This window comes from Prosopis cineraria, unplaced genomic scaffold (assembly GCF_029017545.1).
Source record: "Prosopis cineraria cultivar Desert tree isolate PC_DT_omini unplaced genomic scaffold, ASM2901754v1 PC15, whole genome shotgun sequence".
Taxonomy (NCBI): Eukaryota; Viridiplantae; Streptophyta; class Magnoliopsida; order Fabales; family Fabaceae; genus Prosopis; species Prosopis cineraria.
Genome location: NW_026555346.1, coordinates 1,085,802 through 1,110,576, shown reverse-complemented (window position 1 = coordinate 1,110,576; position 24,775 = coordinate 1,085,802). Strand labels below are relative to the sequence as shown.

General features: G+C 32.9%; 3 protein-coding genes and 1 pseudogene across 3 annotated transcripts; all 4 read right to left on the bottom strand.

Annotated features, from left to right (window-relative positions):
- Window positions 1-1,588: 1,588 nt before the first annotated feature.
- Window positions 1,589-5,259, bottom strand: LOC129294520 (UDP-xylose transporter 3-like). The gene is made up of 5 exons (XM_054932946.1): window positions 5,192-5,259; window positions 4,450-4,582; window positions 2,202-2,363; window positions 1,833-2,105; window positions 1,589-1,741 (listed from the first exon to the last, which is right to left on the bottom strand). The coding sequence occupies exons 1-5, from the start codon at window positions 5,257-5,259 to the stop codon at window positions 1,589-1,591; spliced, it is 789 nt and encodes a 262-aa protein (XP_054788921.1).
- A 6,518-nt stretch (window positions 5,260-11,777) lies between these two features.
- Window positions 11,778-13,025, bottom strand: LOC129294812 (phosphoglucan phosphatase LSF2, chloroplastic). Its single transcript, XM_054933311.1, is given in 4 exon segments — window positions 11,778-12,031; window positions 12,034-12,098; window positions 12,635-12,701; window positions 12,704-13,025. Coding segments are annotated over 4 exon segments (387 nt in total). The 5' UTR covers window positions 12,815-13,025; the 3' UTR covers window positions 11,778-11,887.
- A 1,288-nt stretch (window positions 13,026-14,313) lies between these two features.
- On the bottom strand, window positions 14,314-17,191 carry LOC129294519 (uroporphyrinogen decarboxylase-like; annotated as a pseudogene).
- A 4,194-nt stretch (window positions 17,192-21,385) lies between these two features.
- On the bottom strand, window positions 21,386-24,219 carry LOC129294449 (WEB family protein At2g40480). The gene is made up of 2 exons (XM_054932837.1): window positions 23,720-24,219; window positions 21,386-23,101 (listed from the first exon to the last, which is right to left on the bottom strand). Exons 1-2 carry the CDS (start codon window positions 23,951-23,953, stop codon window positions 21,602-21,604), a joined length of 1,734 nt encoding a protein of 577 aa, XP_054788812.1. The 5' UTR covers window positions 23,954-24,219; the 3' UTR covers window positions 21,386-21,601.
- Window positions 24,220-24,775: the final 556 nt, after the last annotated feature.

Sequence of the window (24,775 nt, the reverse complement as noted above, 5' to 3'; positions counted from 1 at the left end):
GACACATGTTGTGACACTCTCCCCCACCTAATTCAATAATGCCCTTGTCACTGACTCGATTCATGTGCCAAGGATCCTTCTTCTTCTTTATCGTAAGGCTAGTATTCTCTCTCCAAAAAGTCTAGCTCATCAAAGTGTGCACATACCTTTCTCCCTTTTCATCTAGAGAGAGACCATACCATTCATTCCATATACGGGTGGTTAAAGTATCATTACCTTCTCTTCCACAAGTTAGCTCAGTAAGGTGTACAGCGCACCACTTTATATAACCAGAACCCCATAATTCCTTCAGTATGGTATGTAGCAGCTTCCTCAAACCAATCTATGATGCTCCCATTATAGGTGGCCTACTAACTTGACAAACTTGTGTCTAGCTTGGACTTTCAACACAACCCTTTTTCTATTATAAGTGGCTTAGCCCCTCTAATGTGAAATGTAACAACTCTTCTAACTAATCTGTGATGCCCCTGTCATAGTTGACCTACTAAAGGAATCCACTAACTTGGCAAACTCAGGTCTGCTTAAACCTTCAACATAACCCTTTACCCCTTCAAGTTATCTAAGAGTATGATCCTCCAACATACCCATACCATCCTCAATTTTCTCAACTTTACCAACCATTTATTTCATGGTTCTCTCCCAAAGCATCGGTTTTAATCGATATTAGAAAACTCGAACATAAGAGAGAAGAGAGTTGAATGGGAGAACTTGATAGCTTTATTAATTTGTCACTGAGCAAAGCTTAAATTACTTCAATTAAAGCATTAAACATAACAACGTTGTGATGCAATTGAGGAATATTTACTTGTCTAAAAAAAATATCCACTTCGTGATATTGTCATTGAAAAATGATATGGGTGTCATATCTCATTAATTTAAAACTTTAAAACGAAACCGTAAAAACATTACCAAATGAAAAGAAAAGCAATATTAATAAACCAAGTAATGTGGAACGTTAGAGAACGATGACATAGAAACAAAATATGATGGAAGGAGGAAATTCTGAAAAAAAGAGAGGAAAATGTCAAGAAAATGAGCTGTCTTCTCCTTTAAAGAGAAGGAGTTTCCCTGATTAAAAGAGTTTCCTCCCGATTCATAATAACATGATAATATATGATCCGATTGAGGAACTATTCACTTGTGAAAAAAAACAACAATTGCGACATTATTAATAAAAACTAAATAATTATCATATTTTACAAGTTAAAATGAAAACGTAAAAGCATGCAGGAGTGCCCATAATGGAAAAAGGAGGAAGATTAATGAATTCATATAGTACATGATGCTAGAGCATGATGATGAAGAAATAGAAATAGAATTAAAGAAACAAATCTGGAAAGAAAGATGGAAGAAGTCAAAGAAGTAAAGGACTCTTCCCTTAAAGAGAAGGTAGAGATTTTTTTTTCTCACCAGAAGAATTCCTCCTAATATATAATAAATACAATAATATATGATATCATTGGTTAATTATCTACTTAATAATAAACATTATTCCTTGTGATATTATTATTGAAGATAATATAGTTGTCAGAGCTTATGAATTTAAAACGAAAATGTAAAACGGTAATATGTACGTTTTGTTCCTATTTTAAGGCCTATCTACTGCTCTTGAGAATGGCGGAGGAGAAAACGCATGAGGCGTGCTAGTCTCTATCTTTGCTTCCATAGAGTGACCTCTTGTTGAACACACCGCATTTCCACTTTCCATATTGACGAGAGGATCAGTTTCGCCGTCTCTTGCCTGGAAAAAGCAAGGAGATAATAACACGAAATCACTACTCTCACCCGAAATGATGGGACAGACTAACAGTACAAACTCGAGCAAAACAAACCGGGGTGATGCTGGGCAGCAGCTTCTGCAGATTTTGCTGATTCTCAAGAGTGCAATAGTAAGAGTATAAAATCATCCCTACCAATGCTATCAAAATCCCAAGGATGTTCCTCCAGCTGAATGGATTGCTGAGTAACATATAACCAAATGCCAATACAAGGCATGTCTTTAGGTGTCCTAGAACCTGATAGGTGACTGGAGATGTCTTCCCAATCACAAGAAATGTACTAAAGTTTACGGAGATGGAGATGAGGCAGGACAGAATGATAAAAGCCTGCAACACACGAAGTAGCGATCAAAAATTGCAGTCACAAAAAAAAAAAAAAAGTTTTCAGGGCAAAAATAATCTATGAATTTCTTTAGTAATCACGGTCACTTCGGTCGTATACTTGAAGGCAAATACACTTTGATTGGTCAACAATTTATCCAGATACGGACCAGAGATTAACAAGGTTGCTGATTGATAAGGACATGATTGATATAGAAGCTGGGTGGAGGTAACCTTAAACTTCTTCTGGATGGTATTAGTCATCTGAAAAGGGCTAGTTAAGATATTAACAAGGCCAAAAAACAGAGGATCCCCTTCTGAAAAGGGCTAGTTAAGATATTAAACAAGGCCAAAAACAGAGGATCCCTACGAAGAATGAAGTATTAGATAAACCATTTTCTCAAATGCAGTTCAAATGACTTTAATAACAGTAGACAATGCGCACGGGGATAGAAGGTGAGAAAACCTTCAACAAACAAAACAAGCCTTTATCCCACTAGGTGGGGTCGGCTACATGGATTGCAAGACGCCATTGTGCTCTATTATTTATTAAGCTTTTAGAAATATTATTAATCAAGAGATCACGTTCAACAACTTCCAGAGTGTTCTCTTAGGCCTTCCTCTACCTCTCTTAATCGGACTCAAAGTTATATGTTCCACTCTTCTCACTGGTGCCTCCCTTGGTCTTCTTTGCATGCCCAAACCATCTCAACCGATTTCTACCATTTTTTCCTCAATAGGTGCCACCCTCACTTTTTCACATATGTGCTCATTCGAATTTTATCTTTACGTGTATGTCCGCACATCCATCGTAACATTCTCATCTCTGCTACTCCAACTTTATGCTCTTGCTGTCCCGTTAGAGCCCAGCATTCACTACTTATAACATTGCCGGTCTGATAGCAGTCCGATAAAATTTCCTTTAAGTTTATTAGGCACCTACGGTCACAAATAACTCCTTTAGCTTTTCTCCAATTAAACCACCCAGCTTGAATTCTATGTAAAATATCTCCACTGATTTCGCCATCATTTTGAATAATGGCTCCCAAAATCTAAACTTTTCCACTTGAGGTATAATTTGATCTCCCAATTTCACTTCCAAATTATTTTCGAATAGTCCTTTACCAAATTTACAATATAAATATTCCGTTTTACTTCTACTCAGACGAAAACCTTTCGACTCCAATGTCCTCCTCCATAACTCAAGTTTGCAATTAACCTCTTCTCTTGTCTCTGCTATAAGAACTATATCATCCGCGAAGAGCATACATTTCGGGATTTCCTCTTGAATATGTTCCGTCAAAACATTTAAAATCAAGTTGAACAAATAAGGACTCAGAGATGATCCCTAATGTAGTCCAATCTTTATAGAAAAATCCTTTGTTTGACCACTAGGCGTTCTTATACTAGTTTTTACCCCCTCATACATATCTTGTATGGCTTTAATATAAGCAATCCGTACTCCCTTTTTTTCTAACGCTTTCCAAAGCACTTCTCTTGGTATACGGTCATAAGCTTTTTCCAAATCAATAAAAACCATGTGTAGATCTTTATCTTTACAACGATACTTTTCCATTAATCCCCTTAGTAGATAAATCGCCTCTGTAGTTGATCTACCTGGCATAAAACCAAATTGATTCTCAAAAATACTTGTCTCCAATCTCAACCTGTGCTCAATTACTTTCTCCCACAATTTCATTGTGTGGCTCATGAGTTTAATCCCTCTATAGTTAGTACAATTCTGAATATCTCCTTTATTTTTATAAAATAGGAATTAATGTACTTCTCCTCCACTCATCAGGCATTTTCTTGGACCGTAAAATCACATTAAATAACTTAGTTAACCATCTCACCCCTTCTTCACCTAAACATTTCCACGCTTCGATAGATATACAATCAGGTCCGTTAGCTCTACCATTTGCCATTTTTTTAGAGCTTCCTTTATGAAACTTGCAGGCCAAAAAAGATGTCGTGCCTGTAAAGATTTGAACGATCTATGAAAAGAATCTAAGGAAAAAGTATAGCAGCAGCTTATTTCTTCTATCAGCCCATGTCCCTCATCCGTCCTCAGCACAGTAATTTATCCTCTCATAAACAAAAGGCAAACACTCAATGGCTTTAGTTTCACCGTGTGATTAGCAACTTTCAAGCATTTGAACAATAACTTTATCATGTTTAGAGTTAGCGGAACAACGCTTGTTGTTTGTTTAGAGTTACTGCATATGCCCCAGTGAAACACATTCAAGATTTTAGTCCCTCGGTTTAATTATTTGATCAGATCAATGATATAATATCTCTGGATTGCTAAAAATTTGAGGTTCTAATAAAAAAAAAATTTCTTAAAGGATACAATCTGAGCAACGCAAGTTGCAATCACTGCTAGAAGAGATAAGAAAGAGCCCAAAGCATTGAGCTGCAAATCAGTGACTGTAGCAATCCCAACACCAAGAAGGAGGATAGAAAGGGAAAATTGAACTCTTCTACTGCAATGACAGCCCAGGAGAAGACTTAATACATTTTAAAAGTTATGCAAGTACTATTAAAGAGAGCTTAAATCACCCCAGCAAGATGAGGCGTAGTATTAGATTGTGGCAATTATAGATCAGGTAAAAACAAGGTGCTAGAGAGATGTCTTGAACCTTGTAAGATGCCAATCTAAATAGATATGATTGAATAAAAGCCAACAGAGAAAGCCTAGCAAATAGGCAACGAAAACAAAAGCAAAAAGGCTTGTGCATCTATGATATATTTGTTAGACTAACATTACAAATGTTATCATCATCATATTTATAAAATTTGGGTAAAAATACTGTACAATTCATGTTCATCTCATAAAACATGCACTTTTTTTATTAAAAAAAAATATTGTCTGCCCCCTTGCATTAGTAGCTTTTAACTCTCTGTGCTGTCAAACGTTAAACTCTTTGTATTGTCCCACACCCTCCCGCCCCCCACACAAAAAAAAAAAAAAAAAACAGAGAAAACCAAAAAAAAAAAAAATTCTGGTGCATTGTGTGGGGAGCTATTCTAATTTCAACACACACACTCTTAGGTCATAAACGCCATCTTAATGATAGAAGGCTAAGTGAGACCTGAATTTCTTCCCCAGGAAAAGGGTCTCCAACAGAACAGTGCATGGAATTATAGCCAGCTTAGTCATCTGAATGCAAATACAATGGAGTTCAGAATACGTTGAAAAAATTGTTTATACATCAAAGATTGTAAGTTTGAAACTTCACCATAGAGAACCAAAACTAAAATAAATAACTATACCTGATAGAAGCAATAACTGAAACAAAAGGAGAAGGCCCACAAAAATATACAAGTTCTAATGTCAAAAGAATAATCACGAGAAAAAATCAAGCCAACGACATTGAAGGACCATAGCCTCATAATTAGCAAAACTTGAAACAGAACAATAATCAGCCCAAAAGCAGGCACAAAACTTACGAAAGGGAGAATTGAGGAGTAAACAACTGAAGGGGGCTCGACGTGATTTCCAGCGAATGGTAAGCAAAGCGCTACAATCCAATGATTATAGAGAACGAAGGATCAGCGGATATAAACGGATTGATAAAGCACGATGTTGGGCATTGCTCGCTATACTAATCGCAATGGGACTAGTAAAATGAAATTGCAGACGCAGCGTTATTTAAAGGGAAACGAACCATTAGGAAGGCGTTTACTCGTACTGTCTCGATCCTAGTTCTGGGCATGGGAAGCTTCTGGAGGGGTGTTGCTATTATTTTCGAGGTTGACTAAATAGAATATCAATACAAATCGGAAAGGCGATTGCGGAGAAATGCGATAGGGGAAGAGGGTAATTGACCTGAACAATGCTGGCTTTCAAACTAATCACCAACACAACGCACCTTTTTTGAACCTATGCTGGAAACAATCTTGAATTGTTTGCCTTGCAAAGAAAAACGTAATACGTCAAGAATACGAGAGGAATATCAACAAAACAGAGGAAAGATTATCAAACCAAACAGCTGATCATTCATATCAACAGCATATAACAACACGAATTGAGCACAAAAATTTCGTCCTGTCTTATGAAGAGATGATTGGCTTAACTGACAGCGATGGCGAGCATACCACTTTTGAAATAGTGGCATGTGAAGAAGAACAACATTTTGAATAACCCAGAAGAATAAAGAAAGGCGTTGTGAAGAAGAACGAAAATGGAGAATGCAAGAAAAGCTACCCCTTACAGCTTGATCAATGAAGCTTGTCCAAATCTGAAAACAAGGGGTAGTGTGAGCGAGCAAAGGGAATAATTGCGGAGGGAAAGGAAGAGACGAAGGATGGAGAGTGGGGGAGAGCGCGCATAATATTGAAGAGTAAATCTGAATCTGACCCGTGGGGCCGACCCGTGGGGCAAATATGGGAAGCTCCCTCTCCTCTTTTAACTGACGTTTAAAGTCAAATGACTCATTGCTCTGGTGTCACTATCACCAATTAATTTACAATTCTCGACAAGTATTGGGTTAAATAACAAAATACCCAAAACTTTTTTCCCAAAACATCTGATATCCTGAATTTTTTCAAAGCATTTTTACTTAAAAAATTTAAAAAATAGAGCATTTTTATTATAAAAAATATTGACCGTCAACTAAAATTTGATCAAAATTTTTTATAATTTTATTCTCTTTTTTTTTATGTTTGTTCTTCAATCTTCATTTTCATTTATTGAAATAAGAAAAGTTAAAAAATTTATTAGAGAATGAATTGGAAACTAAACACAAAAGAAAAGAAAAGTATAAATATCCTTAATCAAATTTCAATTTAACGACTAACATTTGTGATTTTTAATAGTGAAGTAAAAATGCTTTGTTATTGAAACTTTCATGCCAAAAATGCTTCAAAAAAGTTTAGAATACTAGGTGTTCTAAAAAAAGATTTCAAGGCATTTTTATCTTTTAACTCAAAAATATTTATAAAATTTATATTTTTTAATTATACTTTTATTAAATACTTTATATAACTTCTTGATAATTATAATTTAAATTCACAGCATCATTTTTTTTAAAAAAAGAGTAATATGTGAAATAGGGTTATATTTAAAAAAAATTATAAAATTACCCAATACTTTATATTTTACACCAAACAAAACTTCTTAAATATGCCTTATTTGTGGTCCCAACAATTATTATTGTTTTATAAATTGTATTTTATTTTATAATATATCTTATGGAATGTTTCGAGTAATTGGTATATTCCATTCATTTAATAATTATTATTGTATTTTATTTAATAATATATCTTATAGAATGTTAAGAGTAATTGGTATATTATTTAAAAATTTCTCTGAAAAGTCAAGCGTATTTGATGAAAAATATATTAAAAAGATTGGAATGTTTTAGAAACATATTGACTTATGAAAATTAATTAAAAATATTTTATAATAACAATGCGGGGATATCTTATACTCCATTTGTTCAAAAATATAAAATATTTTTAATTTAATCTTACCTCTAATAAAATAATTACATACTTTTTACTACCTTTATATTTTTATATTTATTCCTATTAAATACTCTATAATAAATATAAAATTAATATCAATATGGGTACTTTAAAAAAAACAATGATTACACCTCGAAAGACTAAAAATACCTTACATTTGTTAACATTCAATCCCTCAAAAAATACTTTATCTTTTTTAACAAATGTGTATCTTTTTTATTTTTATGTGAGCAAGCAGTATTAAAAAACCCGCACATTAATTACTTGTTAACAGTTGGCCAAAAAAAATAGTAACATTAAAAAAATATCTATGAATATTGTATCGAATGACAAGCAACTATCAAGGGGGCATGTTTACTAAAATAAAAATTAAAATGGACCGGTGTAACTTTGTGAAATTGAGGGTTTAATAGTATTTCCCCGCGGTCCAGTTTTTTTTTTTTTCTTTTAAACTAAATTTTGTCTTCTTCTTAATTTATTTCCCCCCTTAGCTATCATTCTGACCTATGTTCTACTTTTTTTCATTTATTAAATTTTAAAAAATTTTATGTACCACCCCACTTTTATTAAATTTTGAAGTAATTGTTACTGTGATATTATTTTTATTAAATACCGCTCCCTTCATTTAAAATGTAAGATTTTTAACCAAATTTCACTCTTAATAAAGTAGTTACTTGTCTTTAAATTAACCATATCATTTTATCCTTATCCTTGTTTAATAAGATGTTTTACCTAAAATAAATATAAATAATTTATTTATTCATAAGAGCACATTTTAAAAAAATGTAATAATTATGCTTTAAAAGACAAAAAATGTCTCATATTTTTTAATATTCAATACCTCAAAAAATATCTTATATTTTTTAACAAAGAGAGTATATAAATTTGAATGATTAGAAATCACATTATTTTATATCTACTTAGAAAATAGAAATCATACCATTAAAATTTATTCATTAACTTATTTCCTTAATACCATACTTGGCAAGAGAGTAAGGAGAAGGAAAAAGTGGGAAAAAAGGTGAAAAGAAAATTATATTTTCTCCTACTTGGCTAATTCAAAAAAAAAAAAGGAGAGGAAAGTTATAAAGAAAATAACATGTGGGATCAACATATTTTTATTTTTAACTTTTTTCTTCAAATATGTAAAGATTAAGGAGAGAAAACTCAATTTTCAATTTATCTATGAATTTTTTCATTTCTTATTGACTGCCTCTATCTATTTTCATCCTAATCTTCTCTCCACTTTAAAATTTAGACTTTTATATATTTAATAATTTAAGAAATAAAGATTAAAATTGGACAAGATATTTTTCTTTGCTAGCATCAGATAAAAGAATTTACAATTATATCTTTGTTTAATAAGTAATACATATTAAAAATATATAAATAATAGGTTAAATATTAAATTTTATTATATGTAAATATTTTTTTATAAATAATAAGGTTATTATTATCTATATGAAATTAGCAATTTTTTCTTCCTCTTGTTTTTCCTTACTTAGCCAAGCATAAGGAGGGAAAATTATAGGCTTGTTATCTCTCCACTTTTTTTGTTCTCTCAATTCTCTCTTATTCCTATTTTCTCTTGTGAGCCAAGCACATATAAATATTCAAATAAAAAAACACCTACAGTCAATATACTCTTGATTTTAAAGATAACTATATTTAGTTAATGAAAATTATTTTAGAGATAAAAAAAGATTTTTTTGTAATTTTAAACGCGTTTTGGATTTAATTGGTTACAGATACAATAAAGCTAGAGACATGGTGATTACTGATATGATAATTTCATGATAAAAATAAGATTAATGAGCAAAATGAATCATGAAGTATTAGGCGAAAAGCACCTTAGACTCTAATCCTTTAAAATGTACAAAATAGATCATAAACTTTTAAATTAATAGCAAATTAAACCCAGTTGTTAATTTATCATTAACGCTGTTATTGTTCACTAAGTAGAGCCTAGTCAAAATAATGATGTGGCAGTTCTTTGCTGATATGTCATTTTAATCAGCACTATAGACCCTAGACTATTGCGTGAGTAGCATCATGAGCCCTAAACTTTAAAATTCAAAACAAATTACTCCCTGAATTTTAAAATTTAAAGCAAATCACCCACCGTTTATGTGCAAAATATTGATTATTATGTAAATTCAATTAACCTTAATATAATTTATCGTAGCAAATACATCGTTGGTCGATACAAACGACCCATATTTTTGTGAAATAACTTGTTTGCCCCTTTGTTTACAATGTCTTTCAAATTGTTTGTGTCATATGCTCCATTACTCTGGTTTAGTTTTATTTTAAATAATTTTTATTTATTTAATGGTAAAAGTTTAGGATTCCATTTAAAAAGAAAGAATTTAGTATCAAAAATTTTATAGATGATGGATGCAAAAATTAACAATTTTATTAATGAATTTCAAATTTAAATTAATCAATTAATTAAAATCATAAACTTTTTTTCAAATGGGATCATAACTTTTTACCATTAAATAAATAAATATTATTTAAAATAAAACTAAATCAGAATTATAGAATATATAAAAGTATAAAATACAAGTCATTTGGAAAATATCGCAAAAAAAAAAGAGAAAAAAATCATTTTACAAAATTAAGGGTCGTTCTTTGTGACCAACGATACATTTATCGCAATGGATCACGCTAAGACTAATTTAATTTAAATAATAATAAGTGTTTTATACATAAATGATGTGGGTAATTTATTTTAAATTTCAAATTTTTTTGTAATTTTAAACGCGTTTTGGATTTAATTGGTTACAGATACAATAAAGCTAGAGACATGGTGATTACTGATATGATATTTCATGATAAAAATAAGATTAATGAGCAAATGAATTATGAAGTCTTAGGCGAAAAGCACCTTAGACTCTAATCCTTTAAAATGTACAAAATAGATCATAAACTTTTAAATTAATAGCAAATTAAACCCAGTTGTTTAATTTATCATTAACGCTGTTATTGTTCACTAAGTAGAGCCTAGTCAAAATAATGATGTGGCAGTTCTTTGTGATATATCATTTTAATCAGCACTATAGACCCTAGACTATTGCGTGAGTAGCATCATGAGCCCTAAACTTTAAAATTCAGAACAAATTACTCCCTGAATTTAAAATTTAAAGCAAATCACCCCACCATTTATGTGCAAAATATTGATTATTATGTAAATTAAATTAACCTTAATATAATTTATCGTAGCAAATACATCGTTGGTCGATACAAACGACTTATTTTGTGAAATAACTTGTTTGCCCCTTTGTTTACATGTCTTTCAAATTGTTTATGTCATATGCTCCATTACTCTGGTTTAGTTTTATTTTAAATAATTTTTTATTTATTAATGGTAAAAGTTTAGGATTCCATTTAAAAAGAAATTTAAATATCAAAAGATTTTATAGATGATGGATGCAAAAGTTAATATTTTATTAATGAATTTTAAATTCAAATTAATCAATTAATTAAAATCATAAACTTTTTTTCAAATGGGATCATAACTTTTTACCATTAAATAAATAAATATTATTTAAAATAAAACTAAATCAGAATTATAGAATATATAAAGTATAAAATACAAGTCATTTGGAAAATATTGCAAAAAAAAAAGAGAAAAAATATCATTTTACAAAATTAATGGTCGTTCTTTGTGACAACGATACATTTATCGCAATGGATCACGCTAAGAATAATTTAATTTAAACAATAATAAGTGTTTTATACATAAATAATGTGGGTAATTTATTTTAAATTTCAAAATTTCAAGTTATAATGTTACTTGCATAATAATTTAAAATTTGTGATATTAATAAAAAATGACACATTAATAAGAAATTATCATATCAGTATTTTGACTAGATCCATTGAGTAAACAATAATAACATTAATTGTGAGTTAATAATGTGATTTAAATTATTATGAATTTAAAAATTTAAAATTTATTTTATATATTTTAAAAATTTAAGATTTAAAACACTTTTCACACAATACTTTATAATTTATTTTTTTCATCAACCCATAAAAATACGGGGTACATTGATTTTCGGGGAATGCTGGGGGCAAAGGCTCAAAGCCTGGAGTATCAAGAAAGTTGACCAAGATATGCATTTTAATAAATTCCTAATTAATTTAATTCCGAGGTTTCATTGGCGCCTGGCGAGGCCGCAGGGCATCGGGATTTACGGAAAACTAGCTGCGGAAACCAAAATCGTTGCTAACAGCATATTATACGAAGTAACTTGGAATCTTGTCCCGGTTAACACAAAAAATGCAGGGCACCTATACCGAGAAGGGCTTGCTTACAGCCTCCTCATGTGACGAATACCGAGTTCACAGCATCTTCTTCTTATTGACTGCAAGTCTATTCCCCAATACTCCACATCCTTATCCTGCTGCAAGTTTAGAATGTAGGCTACATCCTCCTTCTTTTTGAGGTGATCTATTCTTCTTCAGGTTTTTGTGGCTGGGAGCCCACAATCAAACCATCAGTTATAAGTGTGTAATTCATACCTGAATCAGGAATCAATGATAGCGTTAGTTAAACGTAGGAGATACTCTGCTTATAGGAAGCAATTAATTTAACCAAATAAAGCTCCGTCTTATGATGTAAACCAAAAAACTTGAAGCGCACAGAGCTAAATTTAATGTTACGGGGTAACCTAGGGCATAGACCGCATTTTACGGAGCGTGGTAAAGAAAGTATCTGATGGGGATCCCTCCATAAAGATGGTAAAGCTCACTCACACTGGTTTAACACTATAACTAAAGGCATCGTGTGAATCCTTATCCACCTCAAATCCAGCACAACGAAGGAAATGTATAGCGGTAATTCCTTTGACACCATCCTAATAATAATGGAACAGTAATTGACAGAAAGAAACCCATCAGAGATGTCGGCCACAACAAATCATACTAGAGACCGCATTTCTCAGAAACATATCTTAACAGTGTAAACATTGCACAGAACAATTTATACAAACGGAGAATTGCAGCGAAAAGCTAAACAGTAATTTTGGGGGAGCGAAGAGGGTAGAGACGAAACTGACCCAGGTCGTGGTGGTACTCATAAGGGTTCCTCATCATTTTCTTCATAGCTATATTGTACTCCTCCACCTCCTGTTCTTCGAATTAGAGGCCATCCTGCTTGCAGGGTTCTTCTCAGTCCCGCTGTCTGGTAGTCCACAAAAGATTTGCTGATTCAAGCTGATTGGATTAGTCCAAGCCATAAAACTGCATGATTTTTCCTCTTGCTCTGCTTTGATACCGCATCATTTTTGTGAGATGCTCTGAACAGCGAAGGAAAGCCAATATTACTCACAGTGCTCATCCCTGCTTCTTCCCCATGTGCGTTACTCACCGCTGATGCCAGATTATAAGATGAGAAGAAACTATCATTTGGATTTGACTAAGGAGCCCCCAGATATAATATGAACCCCAGACTTTTCCAAAATCTTTTGAGCAGACGATTGATATAAACTTTATTTGACCCAGTTTTTAAAAATTGTAAATGTGAATTTAATAATTATAAATAGAATATTTAAATTTCAAATATAATTTTCGAATATCAACGTGCAAACATATGATATAAATCCATGTTATAATTTTCACAAGTCAAGGTAATGTAACTTTCTTATCGAATTTTATGCGAGAATGGTCGTGATTGTCCAAAATGATAAAGAAATGTTATAAATTTTCTTTGAAGTGAATTTACTGAAGTAACATATACTTGAATTAAATTCAACAATACAGACATGGGAAGATTAATATTTGATTACAGGAACAACTTCGGTTTTTGTAATTATCATGGTAAGATCATTGCAGGCGAATTTATGTGTGTTGTTAACTTAAATGCAACACCCACCCCCCATATATTAATTAAAAAAATGCATTAAAAATTATTATTTGGGAGAATTACAGCTACGTCTTATATCCTAAATTATTGATAATTAAATTCTCAGCAATTTTTTTAAAAATAAGTTGCAAATATCAATTAAAATAATTACAAATAAATATTTAAATATTAAATATAATTCTTAGATTATAATAATAATTTTTATTCGTAATTGTTTGATTGATATTTAATTTTTTTTAAAATTTTTTTATCAGTAACCTAACTATTATTAATTCAATTTTTTAAGATTTAACTGCTATTTTTTCTTATTATTTTCCCCTCTATGATTGAACCGGTAGAGTTCAGAAAATGATGCTGAATTCTGTGGACAATATCAATGAGAAGATACAGATACAGGAGTCTCGCACTGTGCCTCAATTATTTGTTTGAATTCTTCTCAATCAATCAGCGTTGTTTTTCGGAAGAGTAATAAAGCACAACCAAATTTCAACTTATTGTGTTTCAGTCTCAGATATGCAATCTGGTGGATTTTGAACTTCAGTCATAACAATGAATTGCCTTTAGAGCATCTGCGTTTAATATGCTTTCAGAAAAAATGAGTCTTCAATGACTTGCTTCAAAACAGAATCTCTGATACTCTTTCAGCTGACGTTTTATTTTACTTTTTTTTACTTCAAGACTTTTCATGTATTTGTCCATCTAGATTGTTATTTCTTTACTTATTTCAGCTTTGTTCCTTGGTTGAATGTACTTGACTGGTAATCTTTTTACCTAGTTAATAAAATTCCTTGTTTCAGAGAGAGAGAGAGGAGAGAAGAAGATAGATGATACTGTAAGATATTGAATTCTATTGAAAGAAAAGGAAAGGATGGGTTGAATTAAAAACATGACGCTAGTATCTGATTCCCTTGGCAACCTCAAAGAAATGAGTAACATTGTCCTCAGGTGTTCCCACTACAATGCCATGACCAAGATTCAAGATATGTTTGCCTCTACCCGCTTTCCTCACAGTATCAAATATTCTATCAGTAATGAACTGTTTGGAACCAAAGAGAACGCCAGGATCCACGTTCCCCTGCACTGCTATATCTGCTCCCAATCGCCTCCTTCCATCCGCCACGTCAACCGTCCAATCCAGGTTTACCACGTCCACTCCGCTCAATGCTAGCCTCTCCAGCAACCCTCAGATTCCACTTGCGTACAGTATTATTGTCAGTTCTGGGTGGCTTTTCTTCACAGTTTCTACAATCAGCTTCAAGTATGGCAGGCTGAATTCTTCAAAATCCGCTGGACTCAACTCTGTCGCTCATGAGTCAAGTATCTGAACAGCTTGAGCTCCCATGTCCGCGTGGTATTCAACGTATCTTGCCATTGACCTCGTAAATTTCTGTAGTAAACATGGAGCACCTGTGGACAAGTTACAGTTCAGTAAAATAAAATAATATATTGAGTTTGGAAATGCGGCTGGATTAATCAGACGCATAGAATTTAGCCTTTGTCGGATACTTAGACAATAAGCAATCGTCCTAGACCTTTCTCTATCTATCTCAATCTATTTAACTTTCTACATAAGATATAACTGCTTAGTGTGGCGTCAAGCATCACCATAGCCATGCCGTGACAGGTAAAACTGTTCACAGCCCAACGAAGTAATCATAGGTTGATAAGAATGCCATGAGTTCCAGTATATAAAGAAAAAAAATGGAAATAGGGACAAGTCTATTCAAGAAAAGGTAGGAATAGCCATGCCGTCCATTTTACACTCACAAACTAACATAGATCAATCACGTTTTGTGAGTTGTAAGCATTGATTTGTCATAGTGACACGCCCTATTGAACTTGAGTAACAGGACAAAACAGTTGAAGATTACCTTGGGTTCATAGAAAGCAAATCTCTTCATTTTTTAGGAGTGTTTTGACTTTTGATGAGCCCCCTTCAACTACATGATGGGCAGGGTAAAAGGAGCCCCAACAAATCAAGAACTGCAGCTTCATTACCTACCTACAATCACTTAGGAAGTCTTTTAAATTACATAAGACGAAGAAATATGATACAAATGTTTACACATTCATTAGGAAAAAGGCAACAATAACATGAATTAAGAGGTTATATGTTAGGTTCTTCGGAAGCTACATAATTTACCAAAATGCATATAATATAATAGTAACATTGGAAAATATAAATAAACTTGTTCATTAGCATAGGTGTTTTGCAATTTTCCAGAATTATGCATTATCCTTGATACTGCATGACAAACCCTTCAATCACTAGTCGTCCGTTGAAAACTCAAAAGTGCTTTTTACTTTAGCAAACATAAAGAACTCCCTGTCATAAGATGCCAGAACAAAATCAAAAGCTTGTGTTGCATATGGGTGGGTGTTAATAGAAGGCCACATTCCTAAGATGGAAATTTACAGTGACATAAGACTAGCCAGGCCTCTTTCCAAAATTTTAGTCCTTCCCCAACATATGGAACTGATTCTTCAGGAACAAACTCCCTCGCTTGCTCAACCTGGGCAGCTGTGCAAATGGGATCAATATTACAGATCCCTTACCATTCACAATATCAAAGGGTACATTCATTCCGGAAAGTGGGGTAAGAATGTCTGAGAATAAAATCACCTGTTGCGGAGAACAACTTCAAGGAATTGAAAGGATAATCATAATGTCTAAGTATGAAACAAAAGTGCTTCCAGAGAGCATAAATCTATTTGAAAGTTTTCTTACTTACCCCATCAGGCTTGAACACATTCCATGGTTGTAATGAAATTTCTACCACAAGATCAACATTTTCAGATCTTTCACGGAATGAAGGGTATTTCTCACAGATGGTTTGGTAACTCTGGTTGATGAAGGTTAAAAAAATTATATTTACTTTTATAAGGAAGACATATTCACAATAAGATCATACTTGCAGGCCATTGCTACTGAGCCAAACTGGAGGTCGTTCATGTACCTCCCTGCTTGCCTCATAAGTCAAACTGGAGGTCGTTCAACATCTATTCCTCGAACAGCGTTAAGCAAAAGTGGTTCAGCTGAAGAAGTTGCTTTAGGTTCAACAATTGTTCCTGACGCAATTTGAAAATTTGGAGGAACAAAAATCATAATATCACCTCTCAGATTTGGCGATTAGTTCCTGAGTATTCATTTTAATTTGACAGACAACCCTAATCCAATGGGGGAAATTGACATCAAAATCAAGGAAACTGAAAACAGAAAATAGCAGACAGAACGACTTCTGGCTCTTCGGTTATTGTACTACACATTTAACCAGAGGGTCGAAAGATCGAACTGGCAGCGAAGAAGAGCAAAGAAAAGGAAAAGTAGCAAAAGAAACTCAATATCTAGGAACAAATTTTCCGAAAGCAGAATCCTCTACACGCCACGCAAACGAGGTGAAATTATCGGACGTATTGGGTCAGCAAGGGAAGAAATCATTAGTATTTGAAAACTGGGCAATAGTGTAGACATAACATTACCTCCAATGGAGCAAGAAATTTTGAATCGTGATAGGGAGGAAATAGTGAAAAATGACCTTCTGGTCGCAGACGAAGGAACAGACATAGATGGTAGAATAGAACTGAAGCTAACATTGATGCAGGACATGTCTAAAATTGAAGCTCGTTTCACCGTCTTTATGGCATCTCCTACCAGGTTGCTCCGGTATTTCAATTTTTGACGAAGCGCCAAGAGGTTAACCAGGGCTGAAAGCGAAGGAAGGACAAGGGAATCGTCAACCTCATCCTCCATGTCAGCAACAGCACCATCGATATGGAATATAAAATATACTCGTTTGATTATTATTATATCACACTTTTAAGTGTTCATTAAAAAAAAGTGAGATATACTCACTCTGATTTTATTCAAAAATAATTTTTTATCTAAAATATTAAAGAATTTTATAATAATTAAATTACATTTTATAATTAACAAAAAAGTATTTAATATAATTATATTATTATTTAAAGTCAAAGTAAAAATAAAAGTGCATCATACTTCTCATGATATAACAAACTAATTTTTTTAAAATACGTGAAGCAGTTAAGAGTATTCTATAATAAGAATCGGAGGAAGTTTTTTATTTTTAATAATAATATAATTATACCAAATATTTCCACATTAATTAATAAAAAGTAAAATTAAAGAGTGATCTAATTATTATAAAATATCTTATATTTTAAATAAAAAATTATTTTTAAAAAGTATCTTATAAATAAAAGAGGAAGGGGTATGTGAAATTTGGAAAAATTTCATGTGGGACCTTTGATAAGAGATAAACTTACTTACCCCATCAGGCTTGAACACATTCCATGGTTGTAATGAAATTTCTACCACAAAGTCACAACATTTTCAGATCTTTCACGGAATGAAGGGTATTTCACAGATGGTTTGGTAACTCTGGTTGAAGGTTAAAAAATTATATTTACTTTCATAAGGAAGACATATTCACAATAAGATCATACTTGCAGGCCATTGCTACTGAGCCAAACTGGAGGTCGTTCATGTACCCCCTGCTTGCCTCATAAGTCAAACTGGAGGTCGTTCAACATCTATTCCTCGAACAGCGTTAAGCAAAAGTGGTTCAGCTGAAGAAGTTGCTTTAGGTTCAACAATTGTTCCTGACGCAATTTGAAAATTTGAGGAACAAAAATCATAATATCACCTCAGATTTGGCGATTAGTTCCTGAGTATTCATTTTAATTTGACAGACAACCCTAATCCAATGGGGGAAATTGACATCAAAATCAAGGAAACTGAAAACAGAAAATAGCAGACAGAACGACTTCTGGCTCTTCGGTTATTGTACTACACATTTAACCAGAGGGTCGAAAGATCGAACTGGCAGCGAAGAAGAGCAAAGAAAAGGAAAAGTAGCAAAAGAAACTCAATATCTAGGAACAAATTTTCCGAAAGCAGAATCCCTCTACACCCCACGCAAACGAGGTGAAATTATCGGACGTATTGGGTCAGCAAGGGAAGAAATCATTAGTATTTGAAAACTGGGCAATAGTGTAGACATAACATTACCTCCAATGGGGCAAGAAATTTTGAATCGTGAGAAGGAGGAAATAGTGAAAAATGACCTTCTGGTCGCAGACGAAGGAACAGACATAGATGGTAGAATAGAACTGAAGCTAACATTGATGCAGGACATGTCTAAAATTGAAGCTCGTTTCACCGTCTTTATGGCATCTCCTACCAGGTTGCTCCGGTATTTCAATTTTGTGACGAAGCGCCAAGAGGTTAACCAGGGCTGAAAGCGAAGGAAGGACAAGGGAATCGTCAACCTCATCCTCCATGTCAGCAACAGCACCATCGATATGGAATATAAAATATACTCGTTTGATTATTATATATCACACTTTTAGTGTTCATTAAAAAAAATGAGATATACTCACTCTGATTTTATTCAAAAATAATTTTTTATCTAAAATATTAAAGATTTTATAATAATTAAATTACATTTTATAATTAATAAAAAAGTATTTAATATAATTATATTATTATTTAAAGTCAAAGTAAAAATAAAAGTGCATCATACTTCTCATGATATAAAAAACTAATTTTTTTAAATACGTGAAGCAGTCAAGAGTATTCTATAATAAGAATCGGAGGAAGTATTTTTATTTTTAAATATAATATAATTATACCAAATATTTCCACATTAATTAATAAAAAGTAAAAGTAAAGAGTGATCTAATTATTATAAAATATCTTATATTTTAAATAAAAAATTATTTTTAAAAGTATCTTATAAATAAAAGAGGAAGGGGCATGTGAAATTTGGAAAAATTTCATGTGGGGACCTTTGATAAGAGATAAAAAAAAGGAGGACCCTTAAATTTTTAAAATTTCATTGAATGACCTGTATTTTAAAACTGTTATGAAAATGATAAAATTGTCTTCATTTAAATAAATAATATAAACGATTTATTCGTTCTCATACTGTGTGTTGTTTGTTTGCTCACGAAATATTATTCATTTCTTTATTTTACTTGTTTATAGCTTTAATTTCACTAAATTTCATTGCAAGTGTTGGTTTCATAATAAAATGACTTGTTTGTTCGATATTGTATACTGTTCATTTATTTACAAAATATTATTCATTTTCCTACTTCACTTATTTATGGTCCTGAAATAAAATTAAGTGAAAGTAGAACTATAAACAAATGAATAAGGAATGAATAATATTTTGTAAATAAATAAATAACATATAACATGGGAACGAACAATTCGTTTATATTATTTATTTAAATGAGAGCAATTTTGTCATTTTTCTCACAAATTCAAAGGAAATTCCATGCCAAGTTCTTTAGTAAAATTTCAAAAAATTTAGGAACTTTTTTTTCAGTATCTTTGATCAAAATCTCTCACTGAAATTTTCCCTTGCTATTTTTCTTACCTTTTGTAGGTGAGGAAAAAATACTAAAAATAAAAAAATTTATAAGAAATTCATGGATTTTAAAATATTTAAGTTTGTGAAAAGAGTAAAGAGAAAAGACCATATTAGCAAAAAGAAAAATAAAAAGAGTAAGTACTGAATTGATGTCTATATTGAGGAAAGGAGAGTCTCTCCTTTTATTTCCTCCTTTTCCCTTCATTTCTCAATCTTCACCATTCATTATCATTTTATTAAATATATTTTTTAAATTATAGAATGAATGAAGCATAAAAATTAAATAAGTGGAGAGAAAAGAAGAGAAAGAAAAGGATAGACTCACCTCTCCTGTATTGAGTAATGGTTTTTTTTTTTAAACATCCTTCAAATAAGTTGTTTCTAACTTTTTTTGTGTGCCGAAGATAATTGCATCTAATAAAATAAATAAATGTGCACAGTTAAGGGGAAAAAATTGTAATATGAGAACAGCTTGTTATAAAAACTAGGGCAAATTACATATAAGTTTTATAGAGCTAACTTATTTATAAATAAATTTGACAAAATTTAAAAATCACAACTAAAGCCATTAGAATCCTAGTGTAATTTGAAATTTAAGTAAAAAGATAATAATGTCTCTTATTAAATATATATATAATATATATTACATCAATCAAATAATTTATAACTACTTCATCAATAATTTATAACTATAAGTTTAAATTTTCATAACTGTAACGTTATATATCTAATAATTAAATTAAATTAATTAGTTTAATTATTAAATATATGAAATTATAGTTATAAAAAGTTAAAGTTGTAATTATAAATGATTAATGAAGTAGTTGTAAATAATTAATGTTAAACTTTATTAATGTGTATGATTGTTTAAATATTACATATGTGAAGTTATAATTGTAAAAAAATTAAAATTATAGTTACAAATTATTAATAAAATAATTATAAATTAATTCTTTGATCGATACAACATACTCACTCTATTTCTATATATAATAAAAAAATTATATTACACAGTTTAAAAAAAATTAATTAATTATAATAATTATATTTAAAAATAAAAAAAGTAAACTAAAATGTCTTATGTTAATCAATATGAACATATATTAATTATTTCTTGTTAATATAAATTGTCAGGAATAATTTAAAAAATGTATAATAAATACTTATTAGAATATGTAACTTTGCTTATAAAAAATACAAATAAAAAATGATAATTTTTCTAACAATAAAAAATGGAGGGAGTATGTTTAATAGAGATATTATTATGTTTATAACTTAATTTCAAATTATACTCGAGTTTTAAAAATATAACTGTGATTTTAAATTTTCACAAAATTTATTCATAAATAAATTTACTCTATAAAACCTACACATAATTTTCTCTAAACTATGCCTCGAAATCTCTCATAAGGCAGTTGTTGTTCTTTTTGGTGCCACGTTGCGGGTTGAATCCTAAATAGTAAATACTTTGTCTTGTAATTTTTTTCAAACCCGTCATATTCCATTAAAACACACACACACACACACACACAACATTCCAGTGAAGCTAACAAGAATGACAAAATCTAAATCCACAGTCAAAGCTAGTTGCACAATTTAAGCCAATCACTCCAGCACAAAATCCTTTCCAAAATCAAACACCAACTCGAACTTCTATACTTAACCAAAATGAAAGCAAGCGCAACAACATAACCAATAAGCCATCACAATATTTATACATGAATTGTGACTATCATCTGTGTAAAGGCATTAATTAGCTTAGTTCAAGTCCTTTTCTTACTTGGCTTAGCCAAGGGGAGTGATATTTGGATGAATCCAAACTTCTTCCTGTGTCCTACAAAATGCTTTTGACTGTTCCGATCTTTCTCAGTATTATCATCTGTAGGAAGAGTAAGATCTTCCCTCAATGCTCGGAGCATTTGACTTAATGCTACCTTCTGCCTTACAGAATGATCCTCCATCTCCCTTCGAGCAGGATATTCTTCAGGAACTGGCCTTCTGCTCAGAACATCTCTCAACGAAACCGTAGACCTTAAAACTGGCTTGGGATCGTTATTTTTCGTTGTCGTTGACCTCATTACATCTGGAAGGGGCGGGTGACGATAATTCCCCCCCTGGTTGAGCTTTTTGTTCTTACTAGGGCTGTAAATCACTTGTCCTTTCAGTTCATCATCAGGAAGCCATCTCCGCAGAGCCTCTTTAGCAGCATGTTGCTTGCTGTTTGCAGTTTCAATTCTGTTTAAAGCCTCTGTCAAGACCTGCTTGCTATGTAGAACTTCTGCCGAAGCTTCCTCCAACCAATTCAGAATAGTCAGTTTAGAAATGTTTGTTTCATCCATGTGGAACTGGGAATCTATTACCTTTCTCAAGGTTGACTCTTCAGGTTCATGAGCTTTGGGATTTAAAGAAGAATGCTCCCTTAAATCAAAGGTCACTCTCCGAGGTTCTGGCAGTGCTATTCCTGTTCCTCGTGACCTTTCAGTGCCAGACAGAGCCTTGATTTCAGCAAGAGCAATGGCTTCTGCTGCCCTTGCGGCTTCCTCCATCTTTTTAGCTGCAAACCACCTCATCTCAGCAGTCTTCATGCTTAATCCATTATCTTCCTCTGGAGGGAAGGACCTGGAAATGTCAAAATTCTTTGTTTCAACCATCCTATTTTGCCGCTCAGCATCAGGATTGAAGCTCCTCGTAATATTCACAGGATTGTTGAAAGTTGAATTTGCTTCAGCATGAGCTGCCGATGGATTTAATTTTGATTTTTCTTGAGCCCTCTCCTGAGCAGGGACAGCTGCAAACTTGGATGCTAGCTTCTCGCGCGTCCTCATGAGAAAAATTTTCTCCCTTTTCATCTTCTTGTTCAAAGATTCCACAGAAGATTGTATCACCCCAAGATCATTCATTGCTTTACCAAGATCCACCTTAGCTTGTTTTATATCCATTAATATCAAATCGGCCGATGACATAGGGCAGGGACCTGAACTTTGCAATGCCTGTCCTTGGCTGTTTATAGTATTTTCACTGTTTTCCTTATTCATCTCCTTTGCAATAGGATTTCCAGCCTGTTCACATGTATGAACATCAGGAGGTGCAAAGCATTTCATTGCTTCTTTTTTAAGCTGCTGCTTTAGATCCTCAACAATCTTTTTGGTAGCTCCCAGTTCTTCGAGCACATCAAGTGTTTCGAGTTCTTTCACTATCAAATCCTTCTCCAACTCCGCGGCTTGTTCCTCCACTTTCTTTATGTCAAAATCTTCAATGCGGTTCTGATAATGACAATCTTTTTCCGCGTCAGAAAGTGAGCTAACAAGGAACGTGTGTAGAGCTATTGCAAGAACAAATGGATAATGAATGGGTAACATGAACAGGTTGAAATCACCAGGATATAGTGCGACAAATAAATTCTTTTGCTTTATTGATTTATATAAAATTTATAATAAGCAAATCAACATTATATATAAGTCATGAATACAAGTCACGAACATGCTGAAGACATTCCTAGATGGGTTAAAATTGTACATCCACATTCTACCTGTAATAATCCAGAAGAATATATATATTTTTTTAAGAATAGATTATCGTCTATTCTACGGCCATGCATAGATGATCCAGAAATTATATATATTCTGAAAATGCAACTAACCAGTGTTCAAGTTGAACTTCCACACAAAATTTCTCCACTATTGTTTATTTCACAAACTGATCTTATCTTGTTGTAAATACTGGTAAAATTTTGCGTGATCAATAGCAGCAAGTAAATCTTGGTTTAGCAATGATTGCGCCAGAGAAAAAATAAATAAATCTAAAGATAAGAAGGAGGAAAATCTATAGCTTATCAAAAAAAGAAAACAAGGAAGAATATAGCACGTTGATGATAAACTTACAAAAGCCTCCCCGAGCTTGTAAAGGGGCAACCAAGGACCGCTTCCTCCAAAACGGGTCACGGCCTCCTTGACCGACTCGAACGGTGGTGACGTATCGATTACAGCCCTGCAATTCACCATTCTTATCCCCGGACTTGGGTTATCACCCCCTCGAGTCCCTGTTTCGGGCCTCGCCTCCCTGATACCAGGCGTTCCCGGAATCCCTTCGGTGGCTGCTTTGTGGGTTTCCGCCATTGCAAGGAGTGCGAACGGAAGCGCAAAATTCAGAGAAGAATCCGCGGCTAAAGGTAGTTAAAGCTCATCGACCTCGGACTTCGGAGAAAGACCCATTCTGGAATTTATGCAATACCGAGGAGGTGTGATGATGATGTCTCGGGGCCGAGTCACGACTCAGTCCGAAAATGAAGTGACTCGGGAACGAGTGAGGCGCGCGGGTCCACACACACACGCAACCACCATAGCCCACTCGGGGAGAAAGGTGAAAGCAGAGCGGAAAAGCAAAAAAGGGAGACGACAGAGGGCGCTTTTGCAGTGCTGTGCCCGAAGATGATAGTGTGCAGCCGAGGAATTTGAGTTTGAATGAACTCTTCAATGTGATTGGTTAATGGAAACAGAAGTCAAAGAAAGTGATTGGGAGTCATGAAGTCCAACCAGTGAGAGGATGCCATGGGAGCGAGCACAGGGGAGAGTGCGGTCGTGAAGTTCATGACCCTCCCTTGATTAGGAGCGCGATTTGCGGTTAGGGAAAGCGTTGGAAATGTCGTGGTCATGAATCATGATTGACTTTTTGGCGGGGAGTCTCAAACGCACATATAACGACGACGTATTATGTGCCTTTCTTTGTTTCTTTTTCCTTTTATTTTTGGCCTTTGAAAGGTGTTTGGTCCCAAAAAAAGAGAGAGGTAACCGCTTTTATCCCCACCTCCTCCTTTCTTTCTTTCTTTCTTTCTTTCTTAAGGAAAGTGGCAAACTTAAGCTTGAAGCAGTTTAAACAATGTTAGCCATGTTAGCCGCTAGCATATCCAAACAAAACAAAGGTCTGCAAAACACAAGCAT